Genomic DNA, 19,330 nt, shown 5'->3' on the forward strand with positions numbered 1-19,330 from the left:
CCTGTCAAGACCATCAGGTCGACATACTTGTGATTGGTTCATTTCCTCACAAATTAAACATTCTGATAATTGATCGTTCTTTTTGACTCACATGCGAAGCAAAAGTGAGTCTATGTACTCACCCGAGTCGTCCGTCCGTCCGTCCGTCCGTCCGTCCGGAAAACTTTAACGTTGGATATTTCTTGGACACTATTCAGTCTATCAGTACCAAATTTGGCAAGATGGTGTATGATGACAAGGGCCCAAAAAACATACATAGCATCTTGACCTTGCTTCAAGGTCAAGGTCGCAGGGGCCATAAATGTTGCCTAAAAAACAGCTATTTTTCACATTTTTCCCATTTTCTCTGAAGTTTTTGAGATTCAATACCTCACCTATATATGATATATAGGGCAAAGTAAGCCCCATCTTTTGATACCAGTTTGGTTTACCTTGCTTCAAGGTCAAGGTCACAGGAGCTCTTCAAAGTTGGATTGTATACATATTTTGAAGTGACCTTGACCCTGAACTATGGAAGATAACTGTTTCAAACTTAAAAATTATGTGGGGCACATGTTATGCTTTCATCATGAGACACATTTGGTCACATATGATCAAGGTCAAGGTCACTTTGACCCTTATGAAAAGTGACCAAAATAAGGTAGTGAACCACTAAAAGTGACCATATCTCATGGTAGAAAGAGCCAATAAGCACCATTGTACTTCCTATGTCTTGAATTAACAGCTTTGTGTTGCATGACCTTGGATGACCTTGACCTTGGGTCAAGGTCACATGTATTTTGGTAGGAAAAATGTGTAAAGCATGTGAGTCGTATGGGCTTTGCCCTTCTTGTTTTTTTTATTTTTTACTGTGAGGCAAGTTACAATAAACCCGTAACGCTCATTTCAGTTGCAGTCAGTGTAAAGTTAAAATAAACCCATAACGCTCATCTCGGTCGCAGTCGGTGTAAAGTTGGAATAAACCCATAACAGTATTAACACTCATTTCATTTGGAGTCAGTGTAAAGTTCGAATAAACCCATGACGCTCATTTCAGTCGCAGTCAGTGTAAAGTTGGAATAAACCTGTAACGCTCATTTCAGTCGCAGTCAGTGTAAAGTTGGAATAAACCTGTAACGCTCATTTCAGTCGCAGTCTGTAAAGTTAGAATAAACCCGTGAGGCTCATTTCAGTCGCAGTCAGTGTAAAGTTGGAATAAACCCGTAACACTCATTTCATTTGGAGTCAGTGTAAAGTTCGAATAAACCCATGACGCTCATTTCAGTCGCAGTCAGTGTAAAGTTGGAATAAACCTGTAACGCTCATTTCAGTCGCAGTCTGTAAAGTTAGAATAAACCCGTGAGGCTCATTTCAGTCGCAGTCAGTGTAAAGTTGGAATAAACCTTTAACGCTCATTTTAGTCGCAGTCAGTGTAAAGTTAGAATAAACCCGTAACACTCATCTCAGTTGCAGTCATTGTAAAGTTAGAATATCAATAAACCCATACCGCTCATCTCAGTCGCAGTCAGTGTAATGTTGGAATAAACCCGTAACACTCATCTCAGTTGCAGTCATTGTAAAGTTAGAATATCAATAAACCCATACCGCTCATCTCAGTCGCAGTCAGTGTAATGTTGGAATAAACCCGTAACACTCATCTCGGTCTCAATTATTGTAAAGTTAGATAAACCCATAACGCTCATCTCGGTCGCAATTATTGTAAAGTTAGATAAACCCATAACGCTCATCTCGGTCGCAATTATTGTAAAGTTAGATAAACCCATAACGCTCATCTCGGTCGCAATTATTGTAAAGTTAGATAAACCCATAACGCTCATCTCGGTCGCAATTATTGTAAAGTTAGATAAACCCATAACGCTCATCTCGGTCGCAATTATTGTAAAGTTAGATAAACCCATAACGCTCATCTCGGTCGCAATTATTGTAAAGTTAGATAAACCCATAACGCTCATCTCGGTCGCAATTATTGTAAAGTTAGATAAACCCATAACGCTCATCTCGGTCGCAATTATTGTAAAGTTAGATAAACCCATAACGCTCATCTCGGTCGCAATTATTGTAAAGTTAGATAAACCCATAACGCTCATCTCGGTCGCAATTATTGAAAAGTTAGATAAACCCATAACGCTCATCTCGGTCGCAATTATTGTAAAGTTAGATAAACCCATAACGCTCATCTCGGTCGCAATTATTGTAAAGTTAGATAAACCCATAACGCTCATCTCGGTCGCAATTATTGTAAAGTTAGATAAACCCATAACGCTCATCTCGGTCGCAATTATTGTAAAGTTAGATAAACCCATAACGCTCATCTCGGTCGCAATTATTGTAAAGTTAGATAAACCCATAACGCTCATCTCGGTCGCAATTATTGTAAAGTTAGATAAACCCATAACGCTCATCTCGGTCGCAATTATTGTAAAGTTAGATAAACCCATAACGCTCATCTCGGTCGCAATTATTGTAAAGTTAGATAAACCCATAACGCTCATCTCGGTCGCAATTATTGTAAAGTTAGATAAACCCATAACGCTCATCTCGGTCGCAATTATTGTAAAGTTAGATAAACCCATAACGCTCATCTCGGTCGCAATTATTGTAAAGTTAGATAAACCCATAACGCTCATCTCGGTCGCAATTATTGTAAAGTTAGATAAACCCATAACGCTCATCTCGGTCGCAATTATTGTAAAGTTAGATAAACCCATAACGCTCATCTCGGTCGCAATTATTGTAAAGTTAGATAAACCCATAACGCTCATCTCGGTCGCAATTATTGTAAAGTTAGATAAACCCATAACGCTCATCTCGGTCGCAATTATTGTAAAGTTAGATAAACCCATAACGCTCATCTCGGTCGCAATTATTGTAAAGTTAGATAAACCCATAACGCTCATCTCGGTCGCAATTATTGTAAAGTTAGATAAACCCATAACGCTCATCTCGGTCGCAATTATTGTAAAGTTAGATAAACCCATAACGCTCATCTCGGTCGCAATTATTGTAAAGTTAGATAAACCCATAACGCTCATCTCGGTCGCAATTATTGTAAAGTTAGATAAACCCATAACGCTCATCTCGGTCGCAATTATTGTAAAGTTAGATAAACCCATAACGCTCATCTCGGTCGCAATTATTGTAAAGTTAGATAAACCCATAACGCTCATCGCTCATCTCGGTCGCAGTCGGTGTAATCAGGGCAACACACTACAGGTGGTGCAATCGGTGACATTTCATGCAGTGATGTTTGTGAGATACACTAGTCAGAGTCAAATACAGGGTATAAGACTTGGCACTGTGACGGGATTTGTGTCCCAAAATGCCCTTAATGTCATTATTTTAACAATGTTTGTGTCTGTTGCTATTTTGCATTGCTGTGAGCTTTAGCGACGATTTATTACTGATTGTTCATTCATTATAATATTAGTTATAACACGCTGTTATTTTCAAGTCTTAGTGAAGTGCACTGCAGTATTGTGATCGAGTGAAAAAAGAAGAACAGTAAGCTGAAAGAAGGTTTGGTTGTAGACCAAATGAAACATTGACAAGCATGCCCAGCTGTTGGTGCTTGTGGTGAACAGACAAGTAGACAGTAAAGAAACAATGACTTGGCTCAGTAGAGGTAGACTTGTCTACATCCAGTTAGCCGCCATTACAAAGCGACTGCCCCGCCCGCTCTGTTGGGCTTTGGTTGATCATCATTCACCTTGAACACACACACACTACACTACAATACACACACACACACACACACACAGAACGCACACACTACACGCTCAACATATACGGACATCACACACATCTCACAGACAACACACGTACACGCACAGGCAACACACACACTAACCACAACACACACCTCACACACACACTAGCCCAGATGACGTTTTCATTACAAAGTTTATTTACAGCCAAATATCACATTTTAATTAGCGGTAAGCAACGAGAGCAGGGCAGGGTGAAACAAGTGAGACGACACCACATGACTGTGAGACGACACCACGTCACCTGCACGCACACACACAATTAAATAAACAAATATGAAATAAGGTGAAATTCAAAAAACAAAACCGTATAAGTGTAATCTTATGCTTATGAGTTTAGAACTAACATAAGAATCAAAACAAGTCGCGTAAGGCGAAAATACAATATTTAGTCAAGTAGCTGTCGAACTCACAGAATGAAACTGAACGCAACGCAACGCAGCAAGACCGTATACTCGTAGCATCGTCACTCCACCGCCCGTGGCAAAGGCAGTGCCCGTGGAATTGACAAGAAGAGCGGGGTATTCGTTGCGCTGAGAAGGATAGCACGCTTTTCTGTACCTCTCTTCGTTTTAACTTTCTGAGCGTGTTTTTAATCCAAACATATCATATCTATATATTTTTGGAATCAGGAACCGACAAGGAATAAGATGAAAGTGTTTTTAAATTGATTTCGAAAAAAAAATGTTGATAATAATTTTTATATATTTAATTTTCAGAGCTTGTTTTTAATCCGAATATAACATATTTATATGTTTTTGGAATCAGCAAATAATGGAGAATAAGATAAACGTAAATTTGGATCGTTTTATAAAAATTTTTTTTTTACAATTTTCAGATTTTTAATGACCAAAGTCATTAATTAATTTTTAAGCCACCAAGCTGAAATGCAATACCGAACCCCGGGCTTCGTCGAAGAGTACTTGACCAAAATTTCAACCAATTTGGTTGAAAAATGAGGGCGTGACAGTGCCGCCTCAACTTTCACGAAAAGCCGGATATGACGTCATCAAAGACATTTATCAAAAAAATGAAAAAAACGTTCGGGGATTTCATACCCAGGAACTCTCATGTCAAATTTCATAAAGATCGGTCCAGTAGTTTAGTCTGAATCGCTCTACACACACGCACACACGCACACACACACACACGCACATACACCACGACCCTCGTTTCGATTCCCCCTCGATGTTAAAATATTTAGTCAAAACTTGACTAAATATAATGAGTGGACAAAACACAAACCATAACTTCTTTGCTAAACTTTGTTATGTACATCAGGGACCTAATATAGGTCTATGTGTTCATGAATAACAAAACACAAGTTAGGGGTTATTCCAGCTTACTGAAATGGGCATAGCTTCACCATTTTTCATTTTTCTGAGACAAAACCATAAACCAAGCAAATGGGGTAAACTAGGAAGACAGAGCTAAAATAACAACAAGATCCTATCACCAATCCACACACACACCTGATCTGGGGGGGGGGGGGGGGGTTCCTGGGGTTCCGGAACCCCCCCCCCCCCCTGGCCATCCAATGTACCTCCCAGAGAAAAAAAAATGTGGACTTTGGACCCCTGCCTTCAGTTGGAACCCCCCCCCCCCTCAAACGAACTTGGTCCGGCCCTGCACACACACTGCCACACACAGCACCGCATGCGGCATTGATTACAGTAGAATAGGCCAGTTTCCCGGTCCAAGGGAGGCTACCGTGTATACTGTTTGCGAACCAGAACTTGGAAGGAGTTGTCGGACTTGAGTTGCCTGATCACCTATCAGACAGTCAATACAAATAGGCGGCAAAAGAAACGTAACTCATTCGCGCCCACTGTACCATGTGATTTTTCGTCGTTTTCAAATTGTCATAAAATACCAACCAGATAAGGTAAACCAAAAAGAAAAACAGATTCGTGGAGGATATTTTACTGGCTCACGTTACGATTAGTGTATATTATTTAATCATTTTCTTTTTTTTTACCTGTTCATAACCTGTGATCTACAAGGTAGGGGTCAGGCGAGTCGTGATTGAAGGCAAACGTGTCCCTTCGGCACGCTACAAAAATCGTACAACTGTATATTTTTCAACCAGGTCAACACAGTTGTGGAGGACATTCATCTCGCCACATGATGACCTAGAGAATTATTGGCCAAAGCGTTACATAATCACAGTTTGGGACAGCGATCTTTAAAGTGACAGTGGGCGTCTATTTCAGCATTGCAAAGCGCACCTGCGCATCTACGGGACTTTGTTTGTTTGTTTGTCTGTTTATTTATGTGTGAGTGTGCATGGATGTGTCTGTGTGTGTATCTGTGATTATGAGTGTGTATGTATGTTAAGGGAGGGGGGACGTATGCGTTTGGATGATAGTACCTTCATACGAATCACAATGCTAACTGTTCATTGTTAAACAAACAAAAACAAAAAACAAAACAAAAAAAACCGCAGGAATTTGTTTCTAGTTATAGCATCTTCGTGTAGAACAAACACTTGCTCGCAAATAGCACCTGGTTTTAACAGAAATTATTACGTCGATTCCCTAACAACCCTTTTTAACACCGTCTAATTGATTAATGTTTATTTTTGTGATTAGGTTATTCTTTGGCGAATAATTGAAACTAAATGATCATGTTGAAAAATGTTTTTTATACGAATTGTGTAGCGTGTCGAAGTGACACGTTCGCCTGCAATCACGACTCGCTTGACCCCTACCCTGTATATCACAATTTATGAAAAGGTTAAAAAAAAAAAATTAAAAAAAGATTAAACTTAAATAATATGCACTAATCGTACAGCCAGTAAAATATCCTCCCCGAATTAGTTTTTCTTCTTTGATTTACCTTATCTGATTGGTATTTTACGACAATTTGAAAATGACGAAAACTCACATGCAACAGTGGGCGCGAATGAGTTGCGTTTCTTTTGCCGCCTGTAGTAGAGTCTACATGTCTCGTGATCTTGTCCCTTTCATTTTGTTATGTCATCAGGAAGTTTAAAGTCTGTCTAAATGATAGCTCTTTTCATTCTAAATGTTGGTTGCAATCCGCTCTATGTGCGGGAGCTGCCAATCTCCTCAGTCTCTCATCCCACATGCACCACATACCTACAGAGGTAACGGTGTAACGGGACACAGTCTATGTACGGAAGCTGCCGATCTCTCACACCACACGACATACCTATTGAGGTAACGGTGTAACGGGACACAGTCTATGAACGGAAGCTGCCGATCTCTCTCACACCACACGACATACCTACAGAGGTAACGGTGTAACGGGACACAGTCTATGTACAGAAGCTGCCGATCTCTCTCACACCACACGACATACCTACAGAGGTAACGGTGTAACGGGACACAGTCTATGTACGGAAGCTGCCGATCTCTCTCACACCACACGACATACCTACAGAGGTAACGGTGTAACGGGACACAGTCTATGTACGGAAGCTGCCGATCTCTCTCACACCACACGACATACCTACAGAGGTAACGGTGTAACGGGACACAGTCTTTGTACGGAAACTGCCGATCTCTCTCACACCACACGACATACCTATAGAGGTAACGGTGTAACGGGACACAGACTATGTACGGAAGCTGCCGATCTCTCTCACACCACACGACATACCTATAGAGGTAACGGTGTAACGGGACACAGTCTATGTACGGAAGCTGCCGATCTCTCTCACACCACACGACATACCTATAGAGGTAACGGTGTAACGGGACACAGTCTATGTACGGAAGCTGCCGATCTCTCTCACACCACACGACATACCTATAGAGGTAACGGTGTAACGGGACACAGTCTATGCACAGAAGCTGCCGATCTCTCTCACACCACACGACATACCTATAGAGGTAACGGTGTAACGGGACACAGTCTTTGTACGGAAGCTGCCGATCTCTCTCACACTACACGACATACCTATAGAGGTAACGGGACACAGTCTATCCACGGAAGCTGCTGATCTCCTTCTCTCACACTACATCACATACCTATAGAGGCAGGCCTGGTAACGGTGTAACGGGACACAGTCTATCCACGGAAACTGTTGATCTCATCTCTCAGTTGCTGGACCTCGGGATCTGCCCGGTACACGGACCTGTTCACCACCCTCATCTGTTGACACACACACACACACACACACACACACACACACACACACACACACACACACACACACACACACACACACACACAAACACAGGTTGTCAGGCAATGAGACATACAGACACAGGTTATCAAACATACAGACACAGACACGTACGAACAACGTACGAACAATACGATTTTCGGAAATGACTGTCAAGATTTACAAGCGGTGTGGAAAAGTTGCGACCCCGCTCAAACAGTAAACACGTTGTTGACCAGTTAAAACCGCGATTGCGGACATATCGAGCGAACACTGTATAACATACACATCGGAGTCACTTATTGGCTGCGATTGCTGTTTTAACTGGTCGAGCATCATGTTTCCGGTTTGTAACATGGATAGCGGGGCGCAACTCTTCCGCGATCCTTGTAAATCCTGACAGAGTTATTTTCGGAAAACGACTATTACTGTCAAAGGACAGAGTGACCAAGTCAAAGTGTGCATGGCTGACCAAGACCTACCTTTCTGGATTCATTCGGCCTGACCCTCTCCCAGGGGGGCAGTTCACTGGACTTGTTGAATCTGCCCACACACACTGACGTCATCAGGTCCATCAAACACACGTTATCAGGTCCATCAAACACACGTCATCAGGTCCATCAAACACACGTCATCAGGTCCATCAAACACACGTCATCAGGTCCATCAAATACACGTCATCAGGTCCATCAAACACACGTCATCAGGTTCATCAAACACACGAATTACGTTTGGAGGCAAGGATGTGATCATTGGCAACCATCAACAAAACAATTTACACCGACCCCGACCCCCTTCCCACATTTCGGAAGGCACATGAAGCAATGTCAAAGTAATGCCGATTTTTTGTCAAACTCTCATCTAGTGCCGCGTATAGAACGCAGGGATGCGCAGTGTAGGGAGCCCTCAACTGTCTTAACAAAGAGGAGAGTGAGGTAACAAAGAGGAGAGTGAGGTAACAAAGAGGAGAGTGAGGTAACAAAGAGGAGAGTGAGGTAACAAAGAGGAGAGTGAGGTAACAAAGAGGAGAGTGAGGTAACAAAGAGGAGAGTGAGGTAACAAAGAGAGGGAGGTAACAAAGAGGAGAGGGAGGTAACAAAGAGGAGAGGGAGGTAACAAAGAGGAGAGGGAGGTAACAAAGAGGAGAGGGCGGTAACAAAGAGGAGAGGGCGGTAACAAAGAGGAGAGGGAGGTGACAAAGAGGAGAGGGAGGTAACAAAGAGGAGAGGGAGGTAACAAAGAGAAGAGGGAGGTAACAAAGAGGAGAGGGAGGTAACAAAGAGGAGAGGGAGGTAACACAGAGGAGAGGGAGGTAACACAGAGGAGAGGGAGGTAACAATGAGGAGAGGGAGGTAACAAAGAGGAGAGGGAGGTAACAAAGAGGCGAGGGTGGTAACAAAGAGGAGAGGGAGGTAACAAAGAGGAGAGGGAGGTAACAAAGAGGAGAGTGAGGTAACAAAGAGGAGAGGGAGGTAACAAAGAGGGGAGGGAGGTAACAAAGAGGAGAGGGAGGTAACAAAGAGGGGAGTGAGGTAACAAAGAGGAGAGTGAGGTAACAAAGAGGAGAGTGAGGTAACAAAGAGGAGAGTGAGGTAACAAAGAGGAGAGGGAGGTAACAAAGAGGAGAGGGAGGTAACAAAGAGGGGAGTGAGGTAACAAAGAGGAGAGGGAGGTAACAAAGAGGAGAGTGAGGTAACAAAGAGGAGAGTGAGGTAACAAAGAGGAGAGTGAGGTAACAAAGAGGAGAGGGAGATAACAAAGAGGAAAGGGAGGTAACAAAGAGGAGAGGGAGGTAACAAAGAGGAGAGGGAGGTAACAAAGAGGAGAGGGAGGTAACAAAGAGGAGAGGGAGGTAACAAAGAGGAGAGGGAGGTAACAAAGAGGAGAGTGAGGTAACAAAGAGGAGAGGGAGGTAACAAAGAGGAGAGGGAGGTAAAGAGGAGAGGGAGGTAAAGAGGAGAGGGCTAGGGAGGTAACAAAGAGGAGAGGGAGGTAACAAAGAGGAGAGGGAGGTAACAAAGAGGAGAGGGCGGTAACAAAGAGGAGAGGGAGGTAACAAAGAGGCGAGGGTGGTAACAAAGAGGAGAGGGAGGTAACAAAGAGGAGAGTGAGGTAACAAAGAGGAGAGTGAGGTAACAAAGAGGAGAGTGAGGTAACAAAGAGGAGAGTGAGGTAACAAAGAGAGGGAGGTAACAAAGAGGAGAGGGAAGTAACAAAGAGGAGAGGGAGGTAACAAAGAGGAGAGGGAGGTAACAAAGAGGAGAGGGCGGTAACAAAGAGGAGAGGGCGGTAACAAAGAGGAGAGGGAGGTGACAAAGAGGAGAGGGAGGTAACAAAGAGGAGAGGGAGGTAACAAAGAGAAGAGGGAGGTAACAAAGAGGAGAGGGAGGTAACAAAGAGGAGAGGGAGGAAACACAGAGGAGAGGGAGGTAACACAGAGGAGAGGGAGGTAACAATGAGGAGAGGGAGGTAACAAAGAGGAGAGGGAGGTAACAAAGAGGCGAGGGTGGTAACAAAGAGGAGAGGGAGGTAACAAAGAGGAGAGGGAGGTAACAAAGAGGAGAGGGAGGTAACAAAGAGGAGAGGGAGGTAACAAAGAGGGGAGGGAGGTAACAAAGAGGAGAGGGAGGTAACAAAGAGGGGAGTGAGGTAACAAAGAGGAGAGTGAGGTAACAAAGAGGAGAGTGAGGTAACAAAGAGGAGAGTGAGGTAACAAAGAGGAAAGGGAGGTAACAAAGAGGAGAGGGAGGTAACAAAGAGGGGAGTGAGGTAACAAAGAGGAGAGGGAGGTAACAAAGAGGAGAGTGAGGTAACAAAGAGGAGAGTGAGGTAACAAAGAGGAGAGGGAGGTAACAAAGAGGGGAGTGAGGTAACAAAGAGGAGAGGGAGGTAACAAAGAGGAGAGTGAGGTAACAAAGAGGAGAGTGAGGTAACAAAGAGGAGAGTGAGGTAACAAAGAGGAGAGGGAGATAACAAAGAGGAAAGGGAGGTAACAAAGAGGAGAGGGAGGTAACAAAGAGGGGAGTGAGGTAACAAAGAGGAGAGGGAGGTAACAAAGAGGAGAGGGAGGTAACAAAGAGGAGAGGGAGGTAACAAAGAGGAGAGGGAGGTAACAAAGAGGAGAGTGAGGTAACAAAGAGGAGAGGGAGGTAACAAAGAGGAGAGGGAGGTAAAGAGGAGAGAGAGGTAAAGAGGAGAGGGCTAGGGAGGTAACAAAGAGGAGAGGGAGGTAACAAAGAGGAGAGGGAGGTAACAAAGAGGAGAGGGAGGTAACAAAGAGGGGAGTGAGGCACCTGACGTCGGGCTTGGTGGTCAGGGCGTAGGCGACGTAGCCAGCTGCTCCGACACACGCCGTGCCGGTGATGGTGGCAAGGGGGATCAGCTGTAACACAACACTCAGCACTTATCAGCCTTGTCGTCGTCGTCGTCCTCATTGTCATCCAGGTCGTCGTAGCTCAGCTGTCGCTTTTATAGTTATCTAGTTGCTCATGTAGTATGTATCGTCATTAGCAACGAAGCGAATCTCGTCGTCGTCGCCGTCGTCGCCGTCGTCGCGGCCGCTTTCTTCGCCGTCATCATCATCATCATCATCATCATCATAGATCATCATCAATCAATCATCATCAATCAATCAATCAATCAATCAATCATTCAATCATCATCATCATCATCATCATCATCATCATCATCATCATCATCATCATCATCATCATCATAAATGTCAGAGCCGCCACCACCACCACCACCACCACCACCAAAACAGTGCAGGTCTTTACCTCAGGGTACTTCTTGAAGGCCTGCATGCCGAACCCGAAAGTTCTCCCGTAATTCGCCATCTGGCTGGATGGTGCCCACCTGCCACACACAGTCAACACACCTTGTAACACGCGCGTAACATGAAGATCATGTATCGGACACACACACAAACAGCCTGCAATTCACACAGTCAACACCACTTGTAACACGCGCGTAACATGAACATGTATCGGACACACAACACAAACAGCCTGCAACACACACAGTCAACACCACTTGTAACATGCGCGTAACATGAACATCATGTATCGGACACACAACACAAACAGCCTGCAACACACACAGTCAACACCACTTGTAACACGCGTGTAACATGAACATCATGTATCGGACACACAACACAAACAGCCTGCAACACACACAGTCAACACCACTTGTAACACGCGCGTAACATGAACATGTATCGGACACACAACACAAACAGCCTTCAACACACACAGTCAACACCACTTGTAACACGCGCGTAACATGAACATCATGTATCGGACACACAACACAAACAGCCTGCAACACACACAGTCAACACCACTTGTAACACGCGCGTAACATGAACATGTATCGGACACACAACACAAACAGCCTGCAACACACACAGTCAACACCACTTGTAACACGCGCGTAACATGAACATGTATCGGACACACAACACAAACAGCCTGCAACACACAGAGTACACAAATAACATGTTTGACACACACACACACACCACAAAGAGAAATGTGATTGATAATCATGGCTTAAAACGCTCAGTTGCTATGGCAATGAGGGAAAGGAATACGAATTTTGACTTCGGCGTCGCAGCTCCCGATTGTTCCGCGTCAACATATACTGTTCAAAAAAAGAAACGCATAGCTTGTAATATTTGGTTAATTTAGTTATATGGCTACAAGGATATCCACCAAACTGCAGAAAATGTTTATCTGGTCGTCGACCTTTCGTCCATTGCCACAAGTGAGCTCTGCACGTGACGCATGCGTTATCAGTGGCTACAATGTCAAAATTGCTCATTTGGCATGACCACTCGTCATGCTTCAGTGTAATCTCGTGAAACTCGGGGAATATTGAGCTCTCACCATGTCTTCCAAAACCCATAAAAGCGGATTGTTCGCCACAAAGAAATCAGACGACAATTCAGCGACGAAAGATAGCCCGATTGAGCAGAGAAGACCGCCAAATTGCATTGGGTCGTTTACAAGCAGGCCAAAGTCAAAGTGCAATCGCCAGGCACTTCCACGTGTCCCAGAGCACCATCAGTAGACTGTGGGTCAGGTTTCAAGCCACTGGCTCCGTTGCTGACTTGCCACGAGCGGGAAGACCAAGGGCGACAACTGCTGCTCACGACCGCTTCATACGGCTCCGCCACCTCCGGAATCGTTTCCTGTCGGCCTCATCTTCTGTCCAGGCTCTCCCCGGGCCACACCGATTATCGGACCAGACCGTGCGTAACCGCCTGCATGAAGCTGGTTTGAGAGCTCGCAGACCTCACAGAGGAGCTGTCCTCACCCGCCGCCATCGCCAGAACCGAGTGCAGTGGGGCAACCACTCGATGTGCGCAGTTTCGTATAAAAATTATTTTCCAAATTTCCCCACTGTGTTTTATAAAATAATCATATTATGAAAGCACTTACATTCTTATCTTAGTTGTTATGTATTCATTGTTAGTAAACATCGGCATTATTCATGTTTTACTTTAAACGCAATCATTGTTATTTATAGATCACAGGCACCTGATGTAAGTAGGTCACACACGTGTAAATGTTGTGCCCAGTCCTTGTTTTTGTTTCTGTTATTATTTTAGTTAGCAGGTCTAGTTGAGCACGTATTAAGTATCATGTACCCACTACTAGTCATTGTGCATTTTAGTTAATGGACTGATGATGTCATTTGTATGGAGTCGACGCACGTGCGAGGATATGTATGTGTGGGAGGGGGGGGGGGGGGGCGCGGGAGATGGAAGCTTGCTGTATGTTATGTAAGGCCTAAAAAAAAAATAGGTGTGGTTACGGTAACCCGACCTACCCTATTTTTAGGGGCCGATCCTATAACTTTTTATTACATTTGTCAAAACAAAAACAAAAAACAAAAAAAAACAGTGCAAAAAACGCAATGAAAGCGAAAGCGCCCGTGTCGCACACTTATTTCCCTGTCAAGTAGGTTTAATTTGTACACATTAGAAAAAAAAGTTAAAAAAAAAAAAAAGTGATTGCCTACCTACCTACCCTATTTTTTTTGGCTATGTTACCGTAACCACACCTATTTTTTTTTTGGCCTAATGTATATATTGTGTGTGATACGTGGAAATGTGATACTATTTATTTGCATGTATGATACAGGTACAAATGTGATAATTGTAGGCTTATACTAGTGATTACTGTGTGTGATACATGAAATGTGATATGAATGCTGTTTTTATATGTTATACTCTTACTTTCTCCCAAGCGCAAGACAAATTCTTCTTTGAAAATTGAAGCCAATAAAATTTGAGTTGAGTTGAGTTGAGTTGAGCACCTTCGCTGGACCGTCCGGAATCACTGGAGACACGTGTGGTTCAGCGACGAGTCCTACTTCTTGCTCCAGCGACATGATGGTCGGAGAAGGGTCTACCGGAGAGTAAACGCACGTTACGCGCCCAACTGTGTGGATGAGGCACCCGTTCATGGTGGTGGAGGCGTCATGGTGTGGGGGGCGATCAATACCGCTGGAAGGAGCACCCTGGTGCACGTCCAAGGGCGCATAACTGCCCAGCGATATGTGGAGGAAATTCTGCGCCCACACGCCCTTCCTCTTCTGGCTGACCAGGATGCCATATTCCAGCAGGACAACGCTCGCCCGCACACAGCACGACTCACCACCCAGTTCCTCACCGACCACCATGTCCAGGTGCTTCCCTGGCCATCCATGTCGCCAGACATGAACCCGATAGAACACCTCTGGGATGAATTGGACAGACGTGTGCGCAGGCGAGAAGAAGCGCCGGCAAATCACCGCGATCTATTGCAGGCACTTCAGGAGGAGTGGGACACCATCCCACAGCAAGATATCCGGCATCTGATCCAGTCCATGCCCAGAAGGTGCCGGGCAGTTGTTGCTGCTCAAGGCAGTCACACCCCCTAATGACTTGACAGCCTCGGCACCCAATCGTATTGATTGACTGATTGATTTGAAGATGCAAATTAACTGTGTGTGCATTCAACTGTGTCCATACCAAATTTCAAACAAATAATCTAAATATTGGATTTTCTGTTAATTTTTTCGAAAAATAAAACAATTTTGGCAAGTAGCAACTATGCGTTTCTTTTTTTGAACAGTATAGGTTTACAGAATCCCCCTCACTTGTCAAGTTGTTGCACGTGTTGATGCTGTGTGGTGTCATTGTCCCAAAACACAGCCGACCCATTCCACTCCTGCTCCTACTTGAGACACGGCTTGACTCACTTGTTTCTTTCAGTGCCGCGTAGATGTCCTCTGACCAAGCTTTCCAATAATAATAATGAATCGCATCTTCGACTCGAAGTCAAAATAATCGCTTTTCATTACCAATTTGCATCAGTTATTGCACACTGGACACTGAAGACGTCGTAAACCTTTGAAATTGCAGTAACCGTCAACAGCAGTATGCATTTGTAACACGTTCTAACGTTGGGCAGAGGGGTATGGTTCAGCTCTTCGGAGAGTCATTATTCCGGTTTGCCCGACACGGCTCTACGAAGACGGTGGCGGCTCTTGGTCTACCAGCGGCTACCTTCTAATTTCTCTTTGCGGTGTGCAGTGAGCGTCAAGACCTTGTTCAATAGAACATATCATCGACAATGAAGGCAAAGAAAACAAGCCGCATGCAGCCGTTAAAGTGAAATCAACAAGTACACTTACCAAATAAAAGAAAACAGCTCGTCTAACTCTTTTCCGTCGAAGTGCAAAATGGAATCGTCATTTGATGGTAATGATTGCGTCATGCATGACGCTAAAGTGACATTCCGCCTGTTGTCGTCACGGGAGTGTTGACAATGTCTCACTCCAAGTTAAGGAGGCCGCCTACTTGTCAAATACTTTTAAGGTTGTACGGCACTTTAGAAAAAACCCACCTTATTGTTTCATTTCATTTCTTTCAATCTATTATATCCCAATGCTGGGAAATGTGAGTAGCTTCCTCCCAGTGGAAAGCTAGCAGCTACAAGAGTCGCGCTGCGTACCAGGTGTATGGGTGATCAAGTGTAATCAGCCACCTGCACTTATAGCCGAATGACCGAGGTCTTTTACGTGCCACACGGGGGTGGGACATGGATACCTTTTCTGGATACCGTCCCAAAGGACGGTGCTCCAAATCCATAGCCCTTCCCCGAGCTAGAGATACAACTGCACGCACGCACACAAACACACGCACCATTACACTTAAACACACAGACATAATCACGTAGACAGACACACACACACACATATACACACGCGGGCGCACACACACACACAGACACAGACACACACACACACACACACACACACACACACACACACACACACATACACACACACACACATACACACACCACACTCCCAATCGACTGTGCCGGGCGCACAGACACAGACAGCCACACACGCACACACACACACACACGCACGCACACACACACACACACACACACACACACACACGCACGCACGCACGCACGCACGCACACACACACACACAGACACAGACACACACACATACACACACACACACACACACAGAATGTTTTCATTACAAAGTTTATTTACAGCCAAATATCACAACATTCTAGTGGTAAGCAACGAGCGCGGCGCAGGGTGAAACGAGTGATGAACAATGACACTGTTTGACGACATCACGACATATGACTCCCTCATCTGCACACACATAAAACAATTCAATGAACAAATAAGGTGAATTAAAAAACAAGTCGCGTAAGGCGAAAATACAATATTTAGTCAAGTAGCTGCCATTTTTCAGCAAGACCGTATACTCGTAGCATCGTCAGTCCACCGCTCATGGCAAAGGCAGTGAAATTGACAAGAAGAGCGGGGTAGTAGTTGCGCTAAGAAGGATAGCACGCTTTTCTGTACCTCTCTTTGTTTTAACTTTCTGAGCGTGTTTTTAATCCAAACATATCATATCTATATGTTTTTGGAATCAGGAACCGACAAGGAATAAGATGAAAGTGTTTTTAAATTGATTTGGACAATTTAATTTTGATAATAATTTTTATATATTTAATTTTCAGAGCTTGTTTTTAATCCGAATATAACATATTTATATGGTTTTGGAATCAGCAAATGATGGAGAATAAGATAAACGTAAATTTGGATCGTTTTATAAATTTTTATTTTTTTTTACAATTTTCAGATTTTTAATGACCAAAGTCATTAATTAATTTTTAAGCCACCAAGCTGAAATGCAATACCGAACCCCGGGCTTCGTCGAAGATTACTTGACCAAAATTTCAACCCATTTGGTTGAAAAATGAGGGCGTGACAGTGCCGCCTCAACTTTCACGAAAAGCCGGATATGACGTCATCAAAGACATTTATCAAAAAAATGAAAAAAAACGTATGGGGATTTCATACCCAGGAACTCTCATGTCAAATTTCATAAAGATCGGTCCAGTAGTTTAGTCTGAATCGCTCTACACACACACACAGACACACACACACACACACACACATACACCACGACCCTCGTCTCGATTCCCCCCTCTACGTTAAAATATTTTGTCAAAACTTGACTAAATATAAAAACGAAAAAAAAATGATAATAGCAGTAAGTGTAATCTTCTTCTTATAATTCAGAACTAACACAGGAATCAAATTCAGTCGCCGAAGCACAAACAATAACTGCATTAATTGATAAATTTTGTTACTATTATGATGTGCATGGACTTTACAGAAACAAAAACAAGTCGTGGGTTATTGCTACTGAAGGACACGGCTACAGTTAAATCATTGATGGGACAAAACCATCAGCCAAGCACATGGGGAAAACAAGGAACACCGAGATAAATAGCAAAGATCCTTTCACCGCGAGGAGTTTGAGGAATTGTGTGTGGTGTATCCATGCACACACACACACACGCACGCACGCACGCAGTCACGCACGCACGCACGTACGCACGCAGGCACGTACGCACAGACACACACAGACACACACTGTGACACACACACACCACACTCCCAATCGACGGTGAAGTTGATTGCAAGGTTAATATGTTCTCCTTTGAGGCCACGTTGACGGACCAAGGGAGGCTACCGCGTACACTGTACATTCACAAGAATGTAGGAATTATCGGACTTGAGTTCAGTTCTCTCATTATCACCGTTCGTCACAGTTCAGTCGATTATGATAGGTCTCATGGATATGTATCTATATTTTTAAACATTTCACTTTCGACTTGTTATATGTGTTATCAGGTGGCTGAAAGTCTGTCAAATGATTGCTCTTGTAATTGTCACATTTGGTTGTGATTTGATTTTTTTATTAATTTTTTCTCCTCTCTCACACCACACGACATACCTTTTGAGGCAGGCCTGGTAATGGTGTAACGGGACACAGTCTATCCACGGAAGCTGTTGATCTCATCTCTCAGTTTCTGGACTTCGGGGTCTGCCCGGTACACCGATGCCTTCACCACCCTCATCTGTTGGTTTAAACACAATTTGATTCAAAATACATTACATGAAACCATTGAGCTAGGAGGGCTCAAGCAAATGCTTATTTCACGTGACCATAACAAGACACACATTTCCATGATGGTGGACAAGACAGTTATCAATAACGAGAAGGTGAAAATGTAGGAGTGGGGGATGGGGAACTAATCAAAACAGGGATATACAGGTGGAAAAAGAAAACAAGAAAAACAAAAGGAAACAAGAAATTCCTCCGATAGGAAAAACACCCCCTATAAAGGGAAATAACCTTCTCAGTTGGTGGCAGTGAGAATGGTTATTTCCCTTTGACCAACGGGGGTGTGCCTCTATAAGTCCTTGTATAATTTTAATCCACCAATAACTCCCTAACCGTGTGTTTGACTGGTCCCAATTTTTGTAAGGACCGTCTCAGGAATGTATAGAACCTGTTCACCAAGTTTGGTGACGATCGGTCCGTTCATTCTTGAGATCTATATGCGAACACAAACAAACACACAAACAAACACATCGAGTGAAACCTATACACACCCCTATACCGGGGGTGTAAAAAGGGAAACCACAAGGAGAGACTATAGGAAGACAGCGCGTGGGGCGAGAACATCGATGCTAAGACATGCTGAAAGTGAATTCAAGTAAATGTACATTTTCATGGAGAGTGACTGTTTTGCCGAGGGGACGGCGAGAGTGACCAGGCCAAAGTGTGCATGTCTGACCATCACTCACCTTTCTGGATTCATCCGGCCTGACCCTCTCCCAGGGGGGCAGTTCACTGGACTTGTTGATTCTGTTGACACACACAAGTTAACACAATCAACACAACTCACGCACGAAAACAAGACAAGAGCAGAAAAACTAGTGTGATACATTAGTAGTCAATCCTCAGGGCTCCCCACGGACGCCCCTCCTAGTGCGTCCCGGGACCCCCACTTTTAAATTTTAGAGGGTCCATGGACCCCCACTGCAG

The 19,330-nt window shown here is 43.9% G+C and overlaps 2 protein-coding genes across 4 annotated transcripts in view; both read right to left on the reverse strand.

Moving 5' to 3' along the window:
• Positions 1-3,881: 3,881 nt before the first annotated feature.
• LOC138950305 (normal mucosa of esophagus-specific gene 1 protein-like) lies at positions 3,882-15,680 on the reverse strand. 2 transcript variants are annotated; one of them, XR_011450599.1, is made up of 7 exons: positions 15,583-15,680; positions 11,673-11,751; positions 11,190-11,278; positions 8,379-8,439; positions 7,760-7,883; positions 5,484-5,536; positions 3,882-4,008 (listed from the first exon to the last, which is right to left on the reverse strand). XR_011450599.1 is itself a non-coding variant. In XM_070322056.1 (6 exons), exons 1-5 carry the CDS (start codon positions 15,663-15,665, stop codon positions 7,800-7,802), a joined length of 396 nt encoding a protein of 131 aa, XP_070178157.1. In that variant the 5' UTR covers positions 15,666-15,680; the 3' UTR covers positions 3,882-4,008; positions 7,760-7,799. The 2 variants fall into 2 exon arrangements, 1 of the variants encoding a protein (XP_070178157.1); XM_070322056.1 differs by lacking the exon at positions 5,484-5,536.
• A 759-nt stretch (positions 15,681-16,439) lies between these two features.
• Positions 16,440-19,330, reverse strand: part of LOC138950306 (normal mucosa of esophagus-specific gene 1 protein-like) — a 31,901-nt gene continuing 29,010 nt past the window's right edge. For both annotated transcript variants that reach the window (XM_070322057.1, XM_070322058.1), the window contains exons 4-6: positions 19,090-19,150; positions 18,233-18,356; positions 16,440-16,572 (exon numbers count right to left, since the gene is read on the reverse strand). In XM_070322057.1, the coding sequence (XP_070178158.1) occupies positions 18,273-18,356; positions 19,090-19,150 (145 nt within the window). In that variant the 3' untranslated portion in view covers positions 16,440-16,572; positions 18,233-18,272. The remainder of the gene's footprint in view (positions 16,573-18,232; positions 18,357-19,089; positions 19,151-19,330) is intronic.

This window comes from Littorina saxatilis, linkage group LG16, assembly GCF_037325665.1.
Source record: "Littorina saxatilis isolate snail1 linkage group LG16, US_GU_Lsax_2.0, whole genome shotgun sequence".
NCBI classification, from domain to species: domain Eukaryota; kingdom Metazoa; phylum Mollusca; class Gastropoda; order Littorinimorpha; family Littorinidae; genus Littorina; species Littorina saxatilis.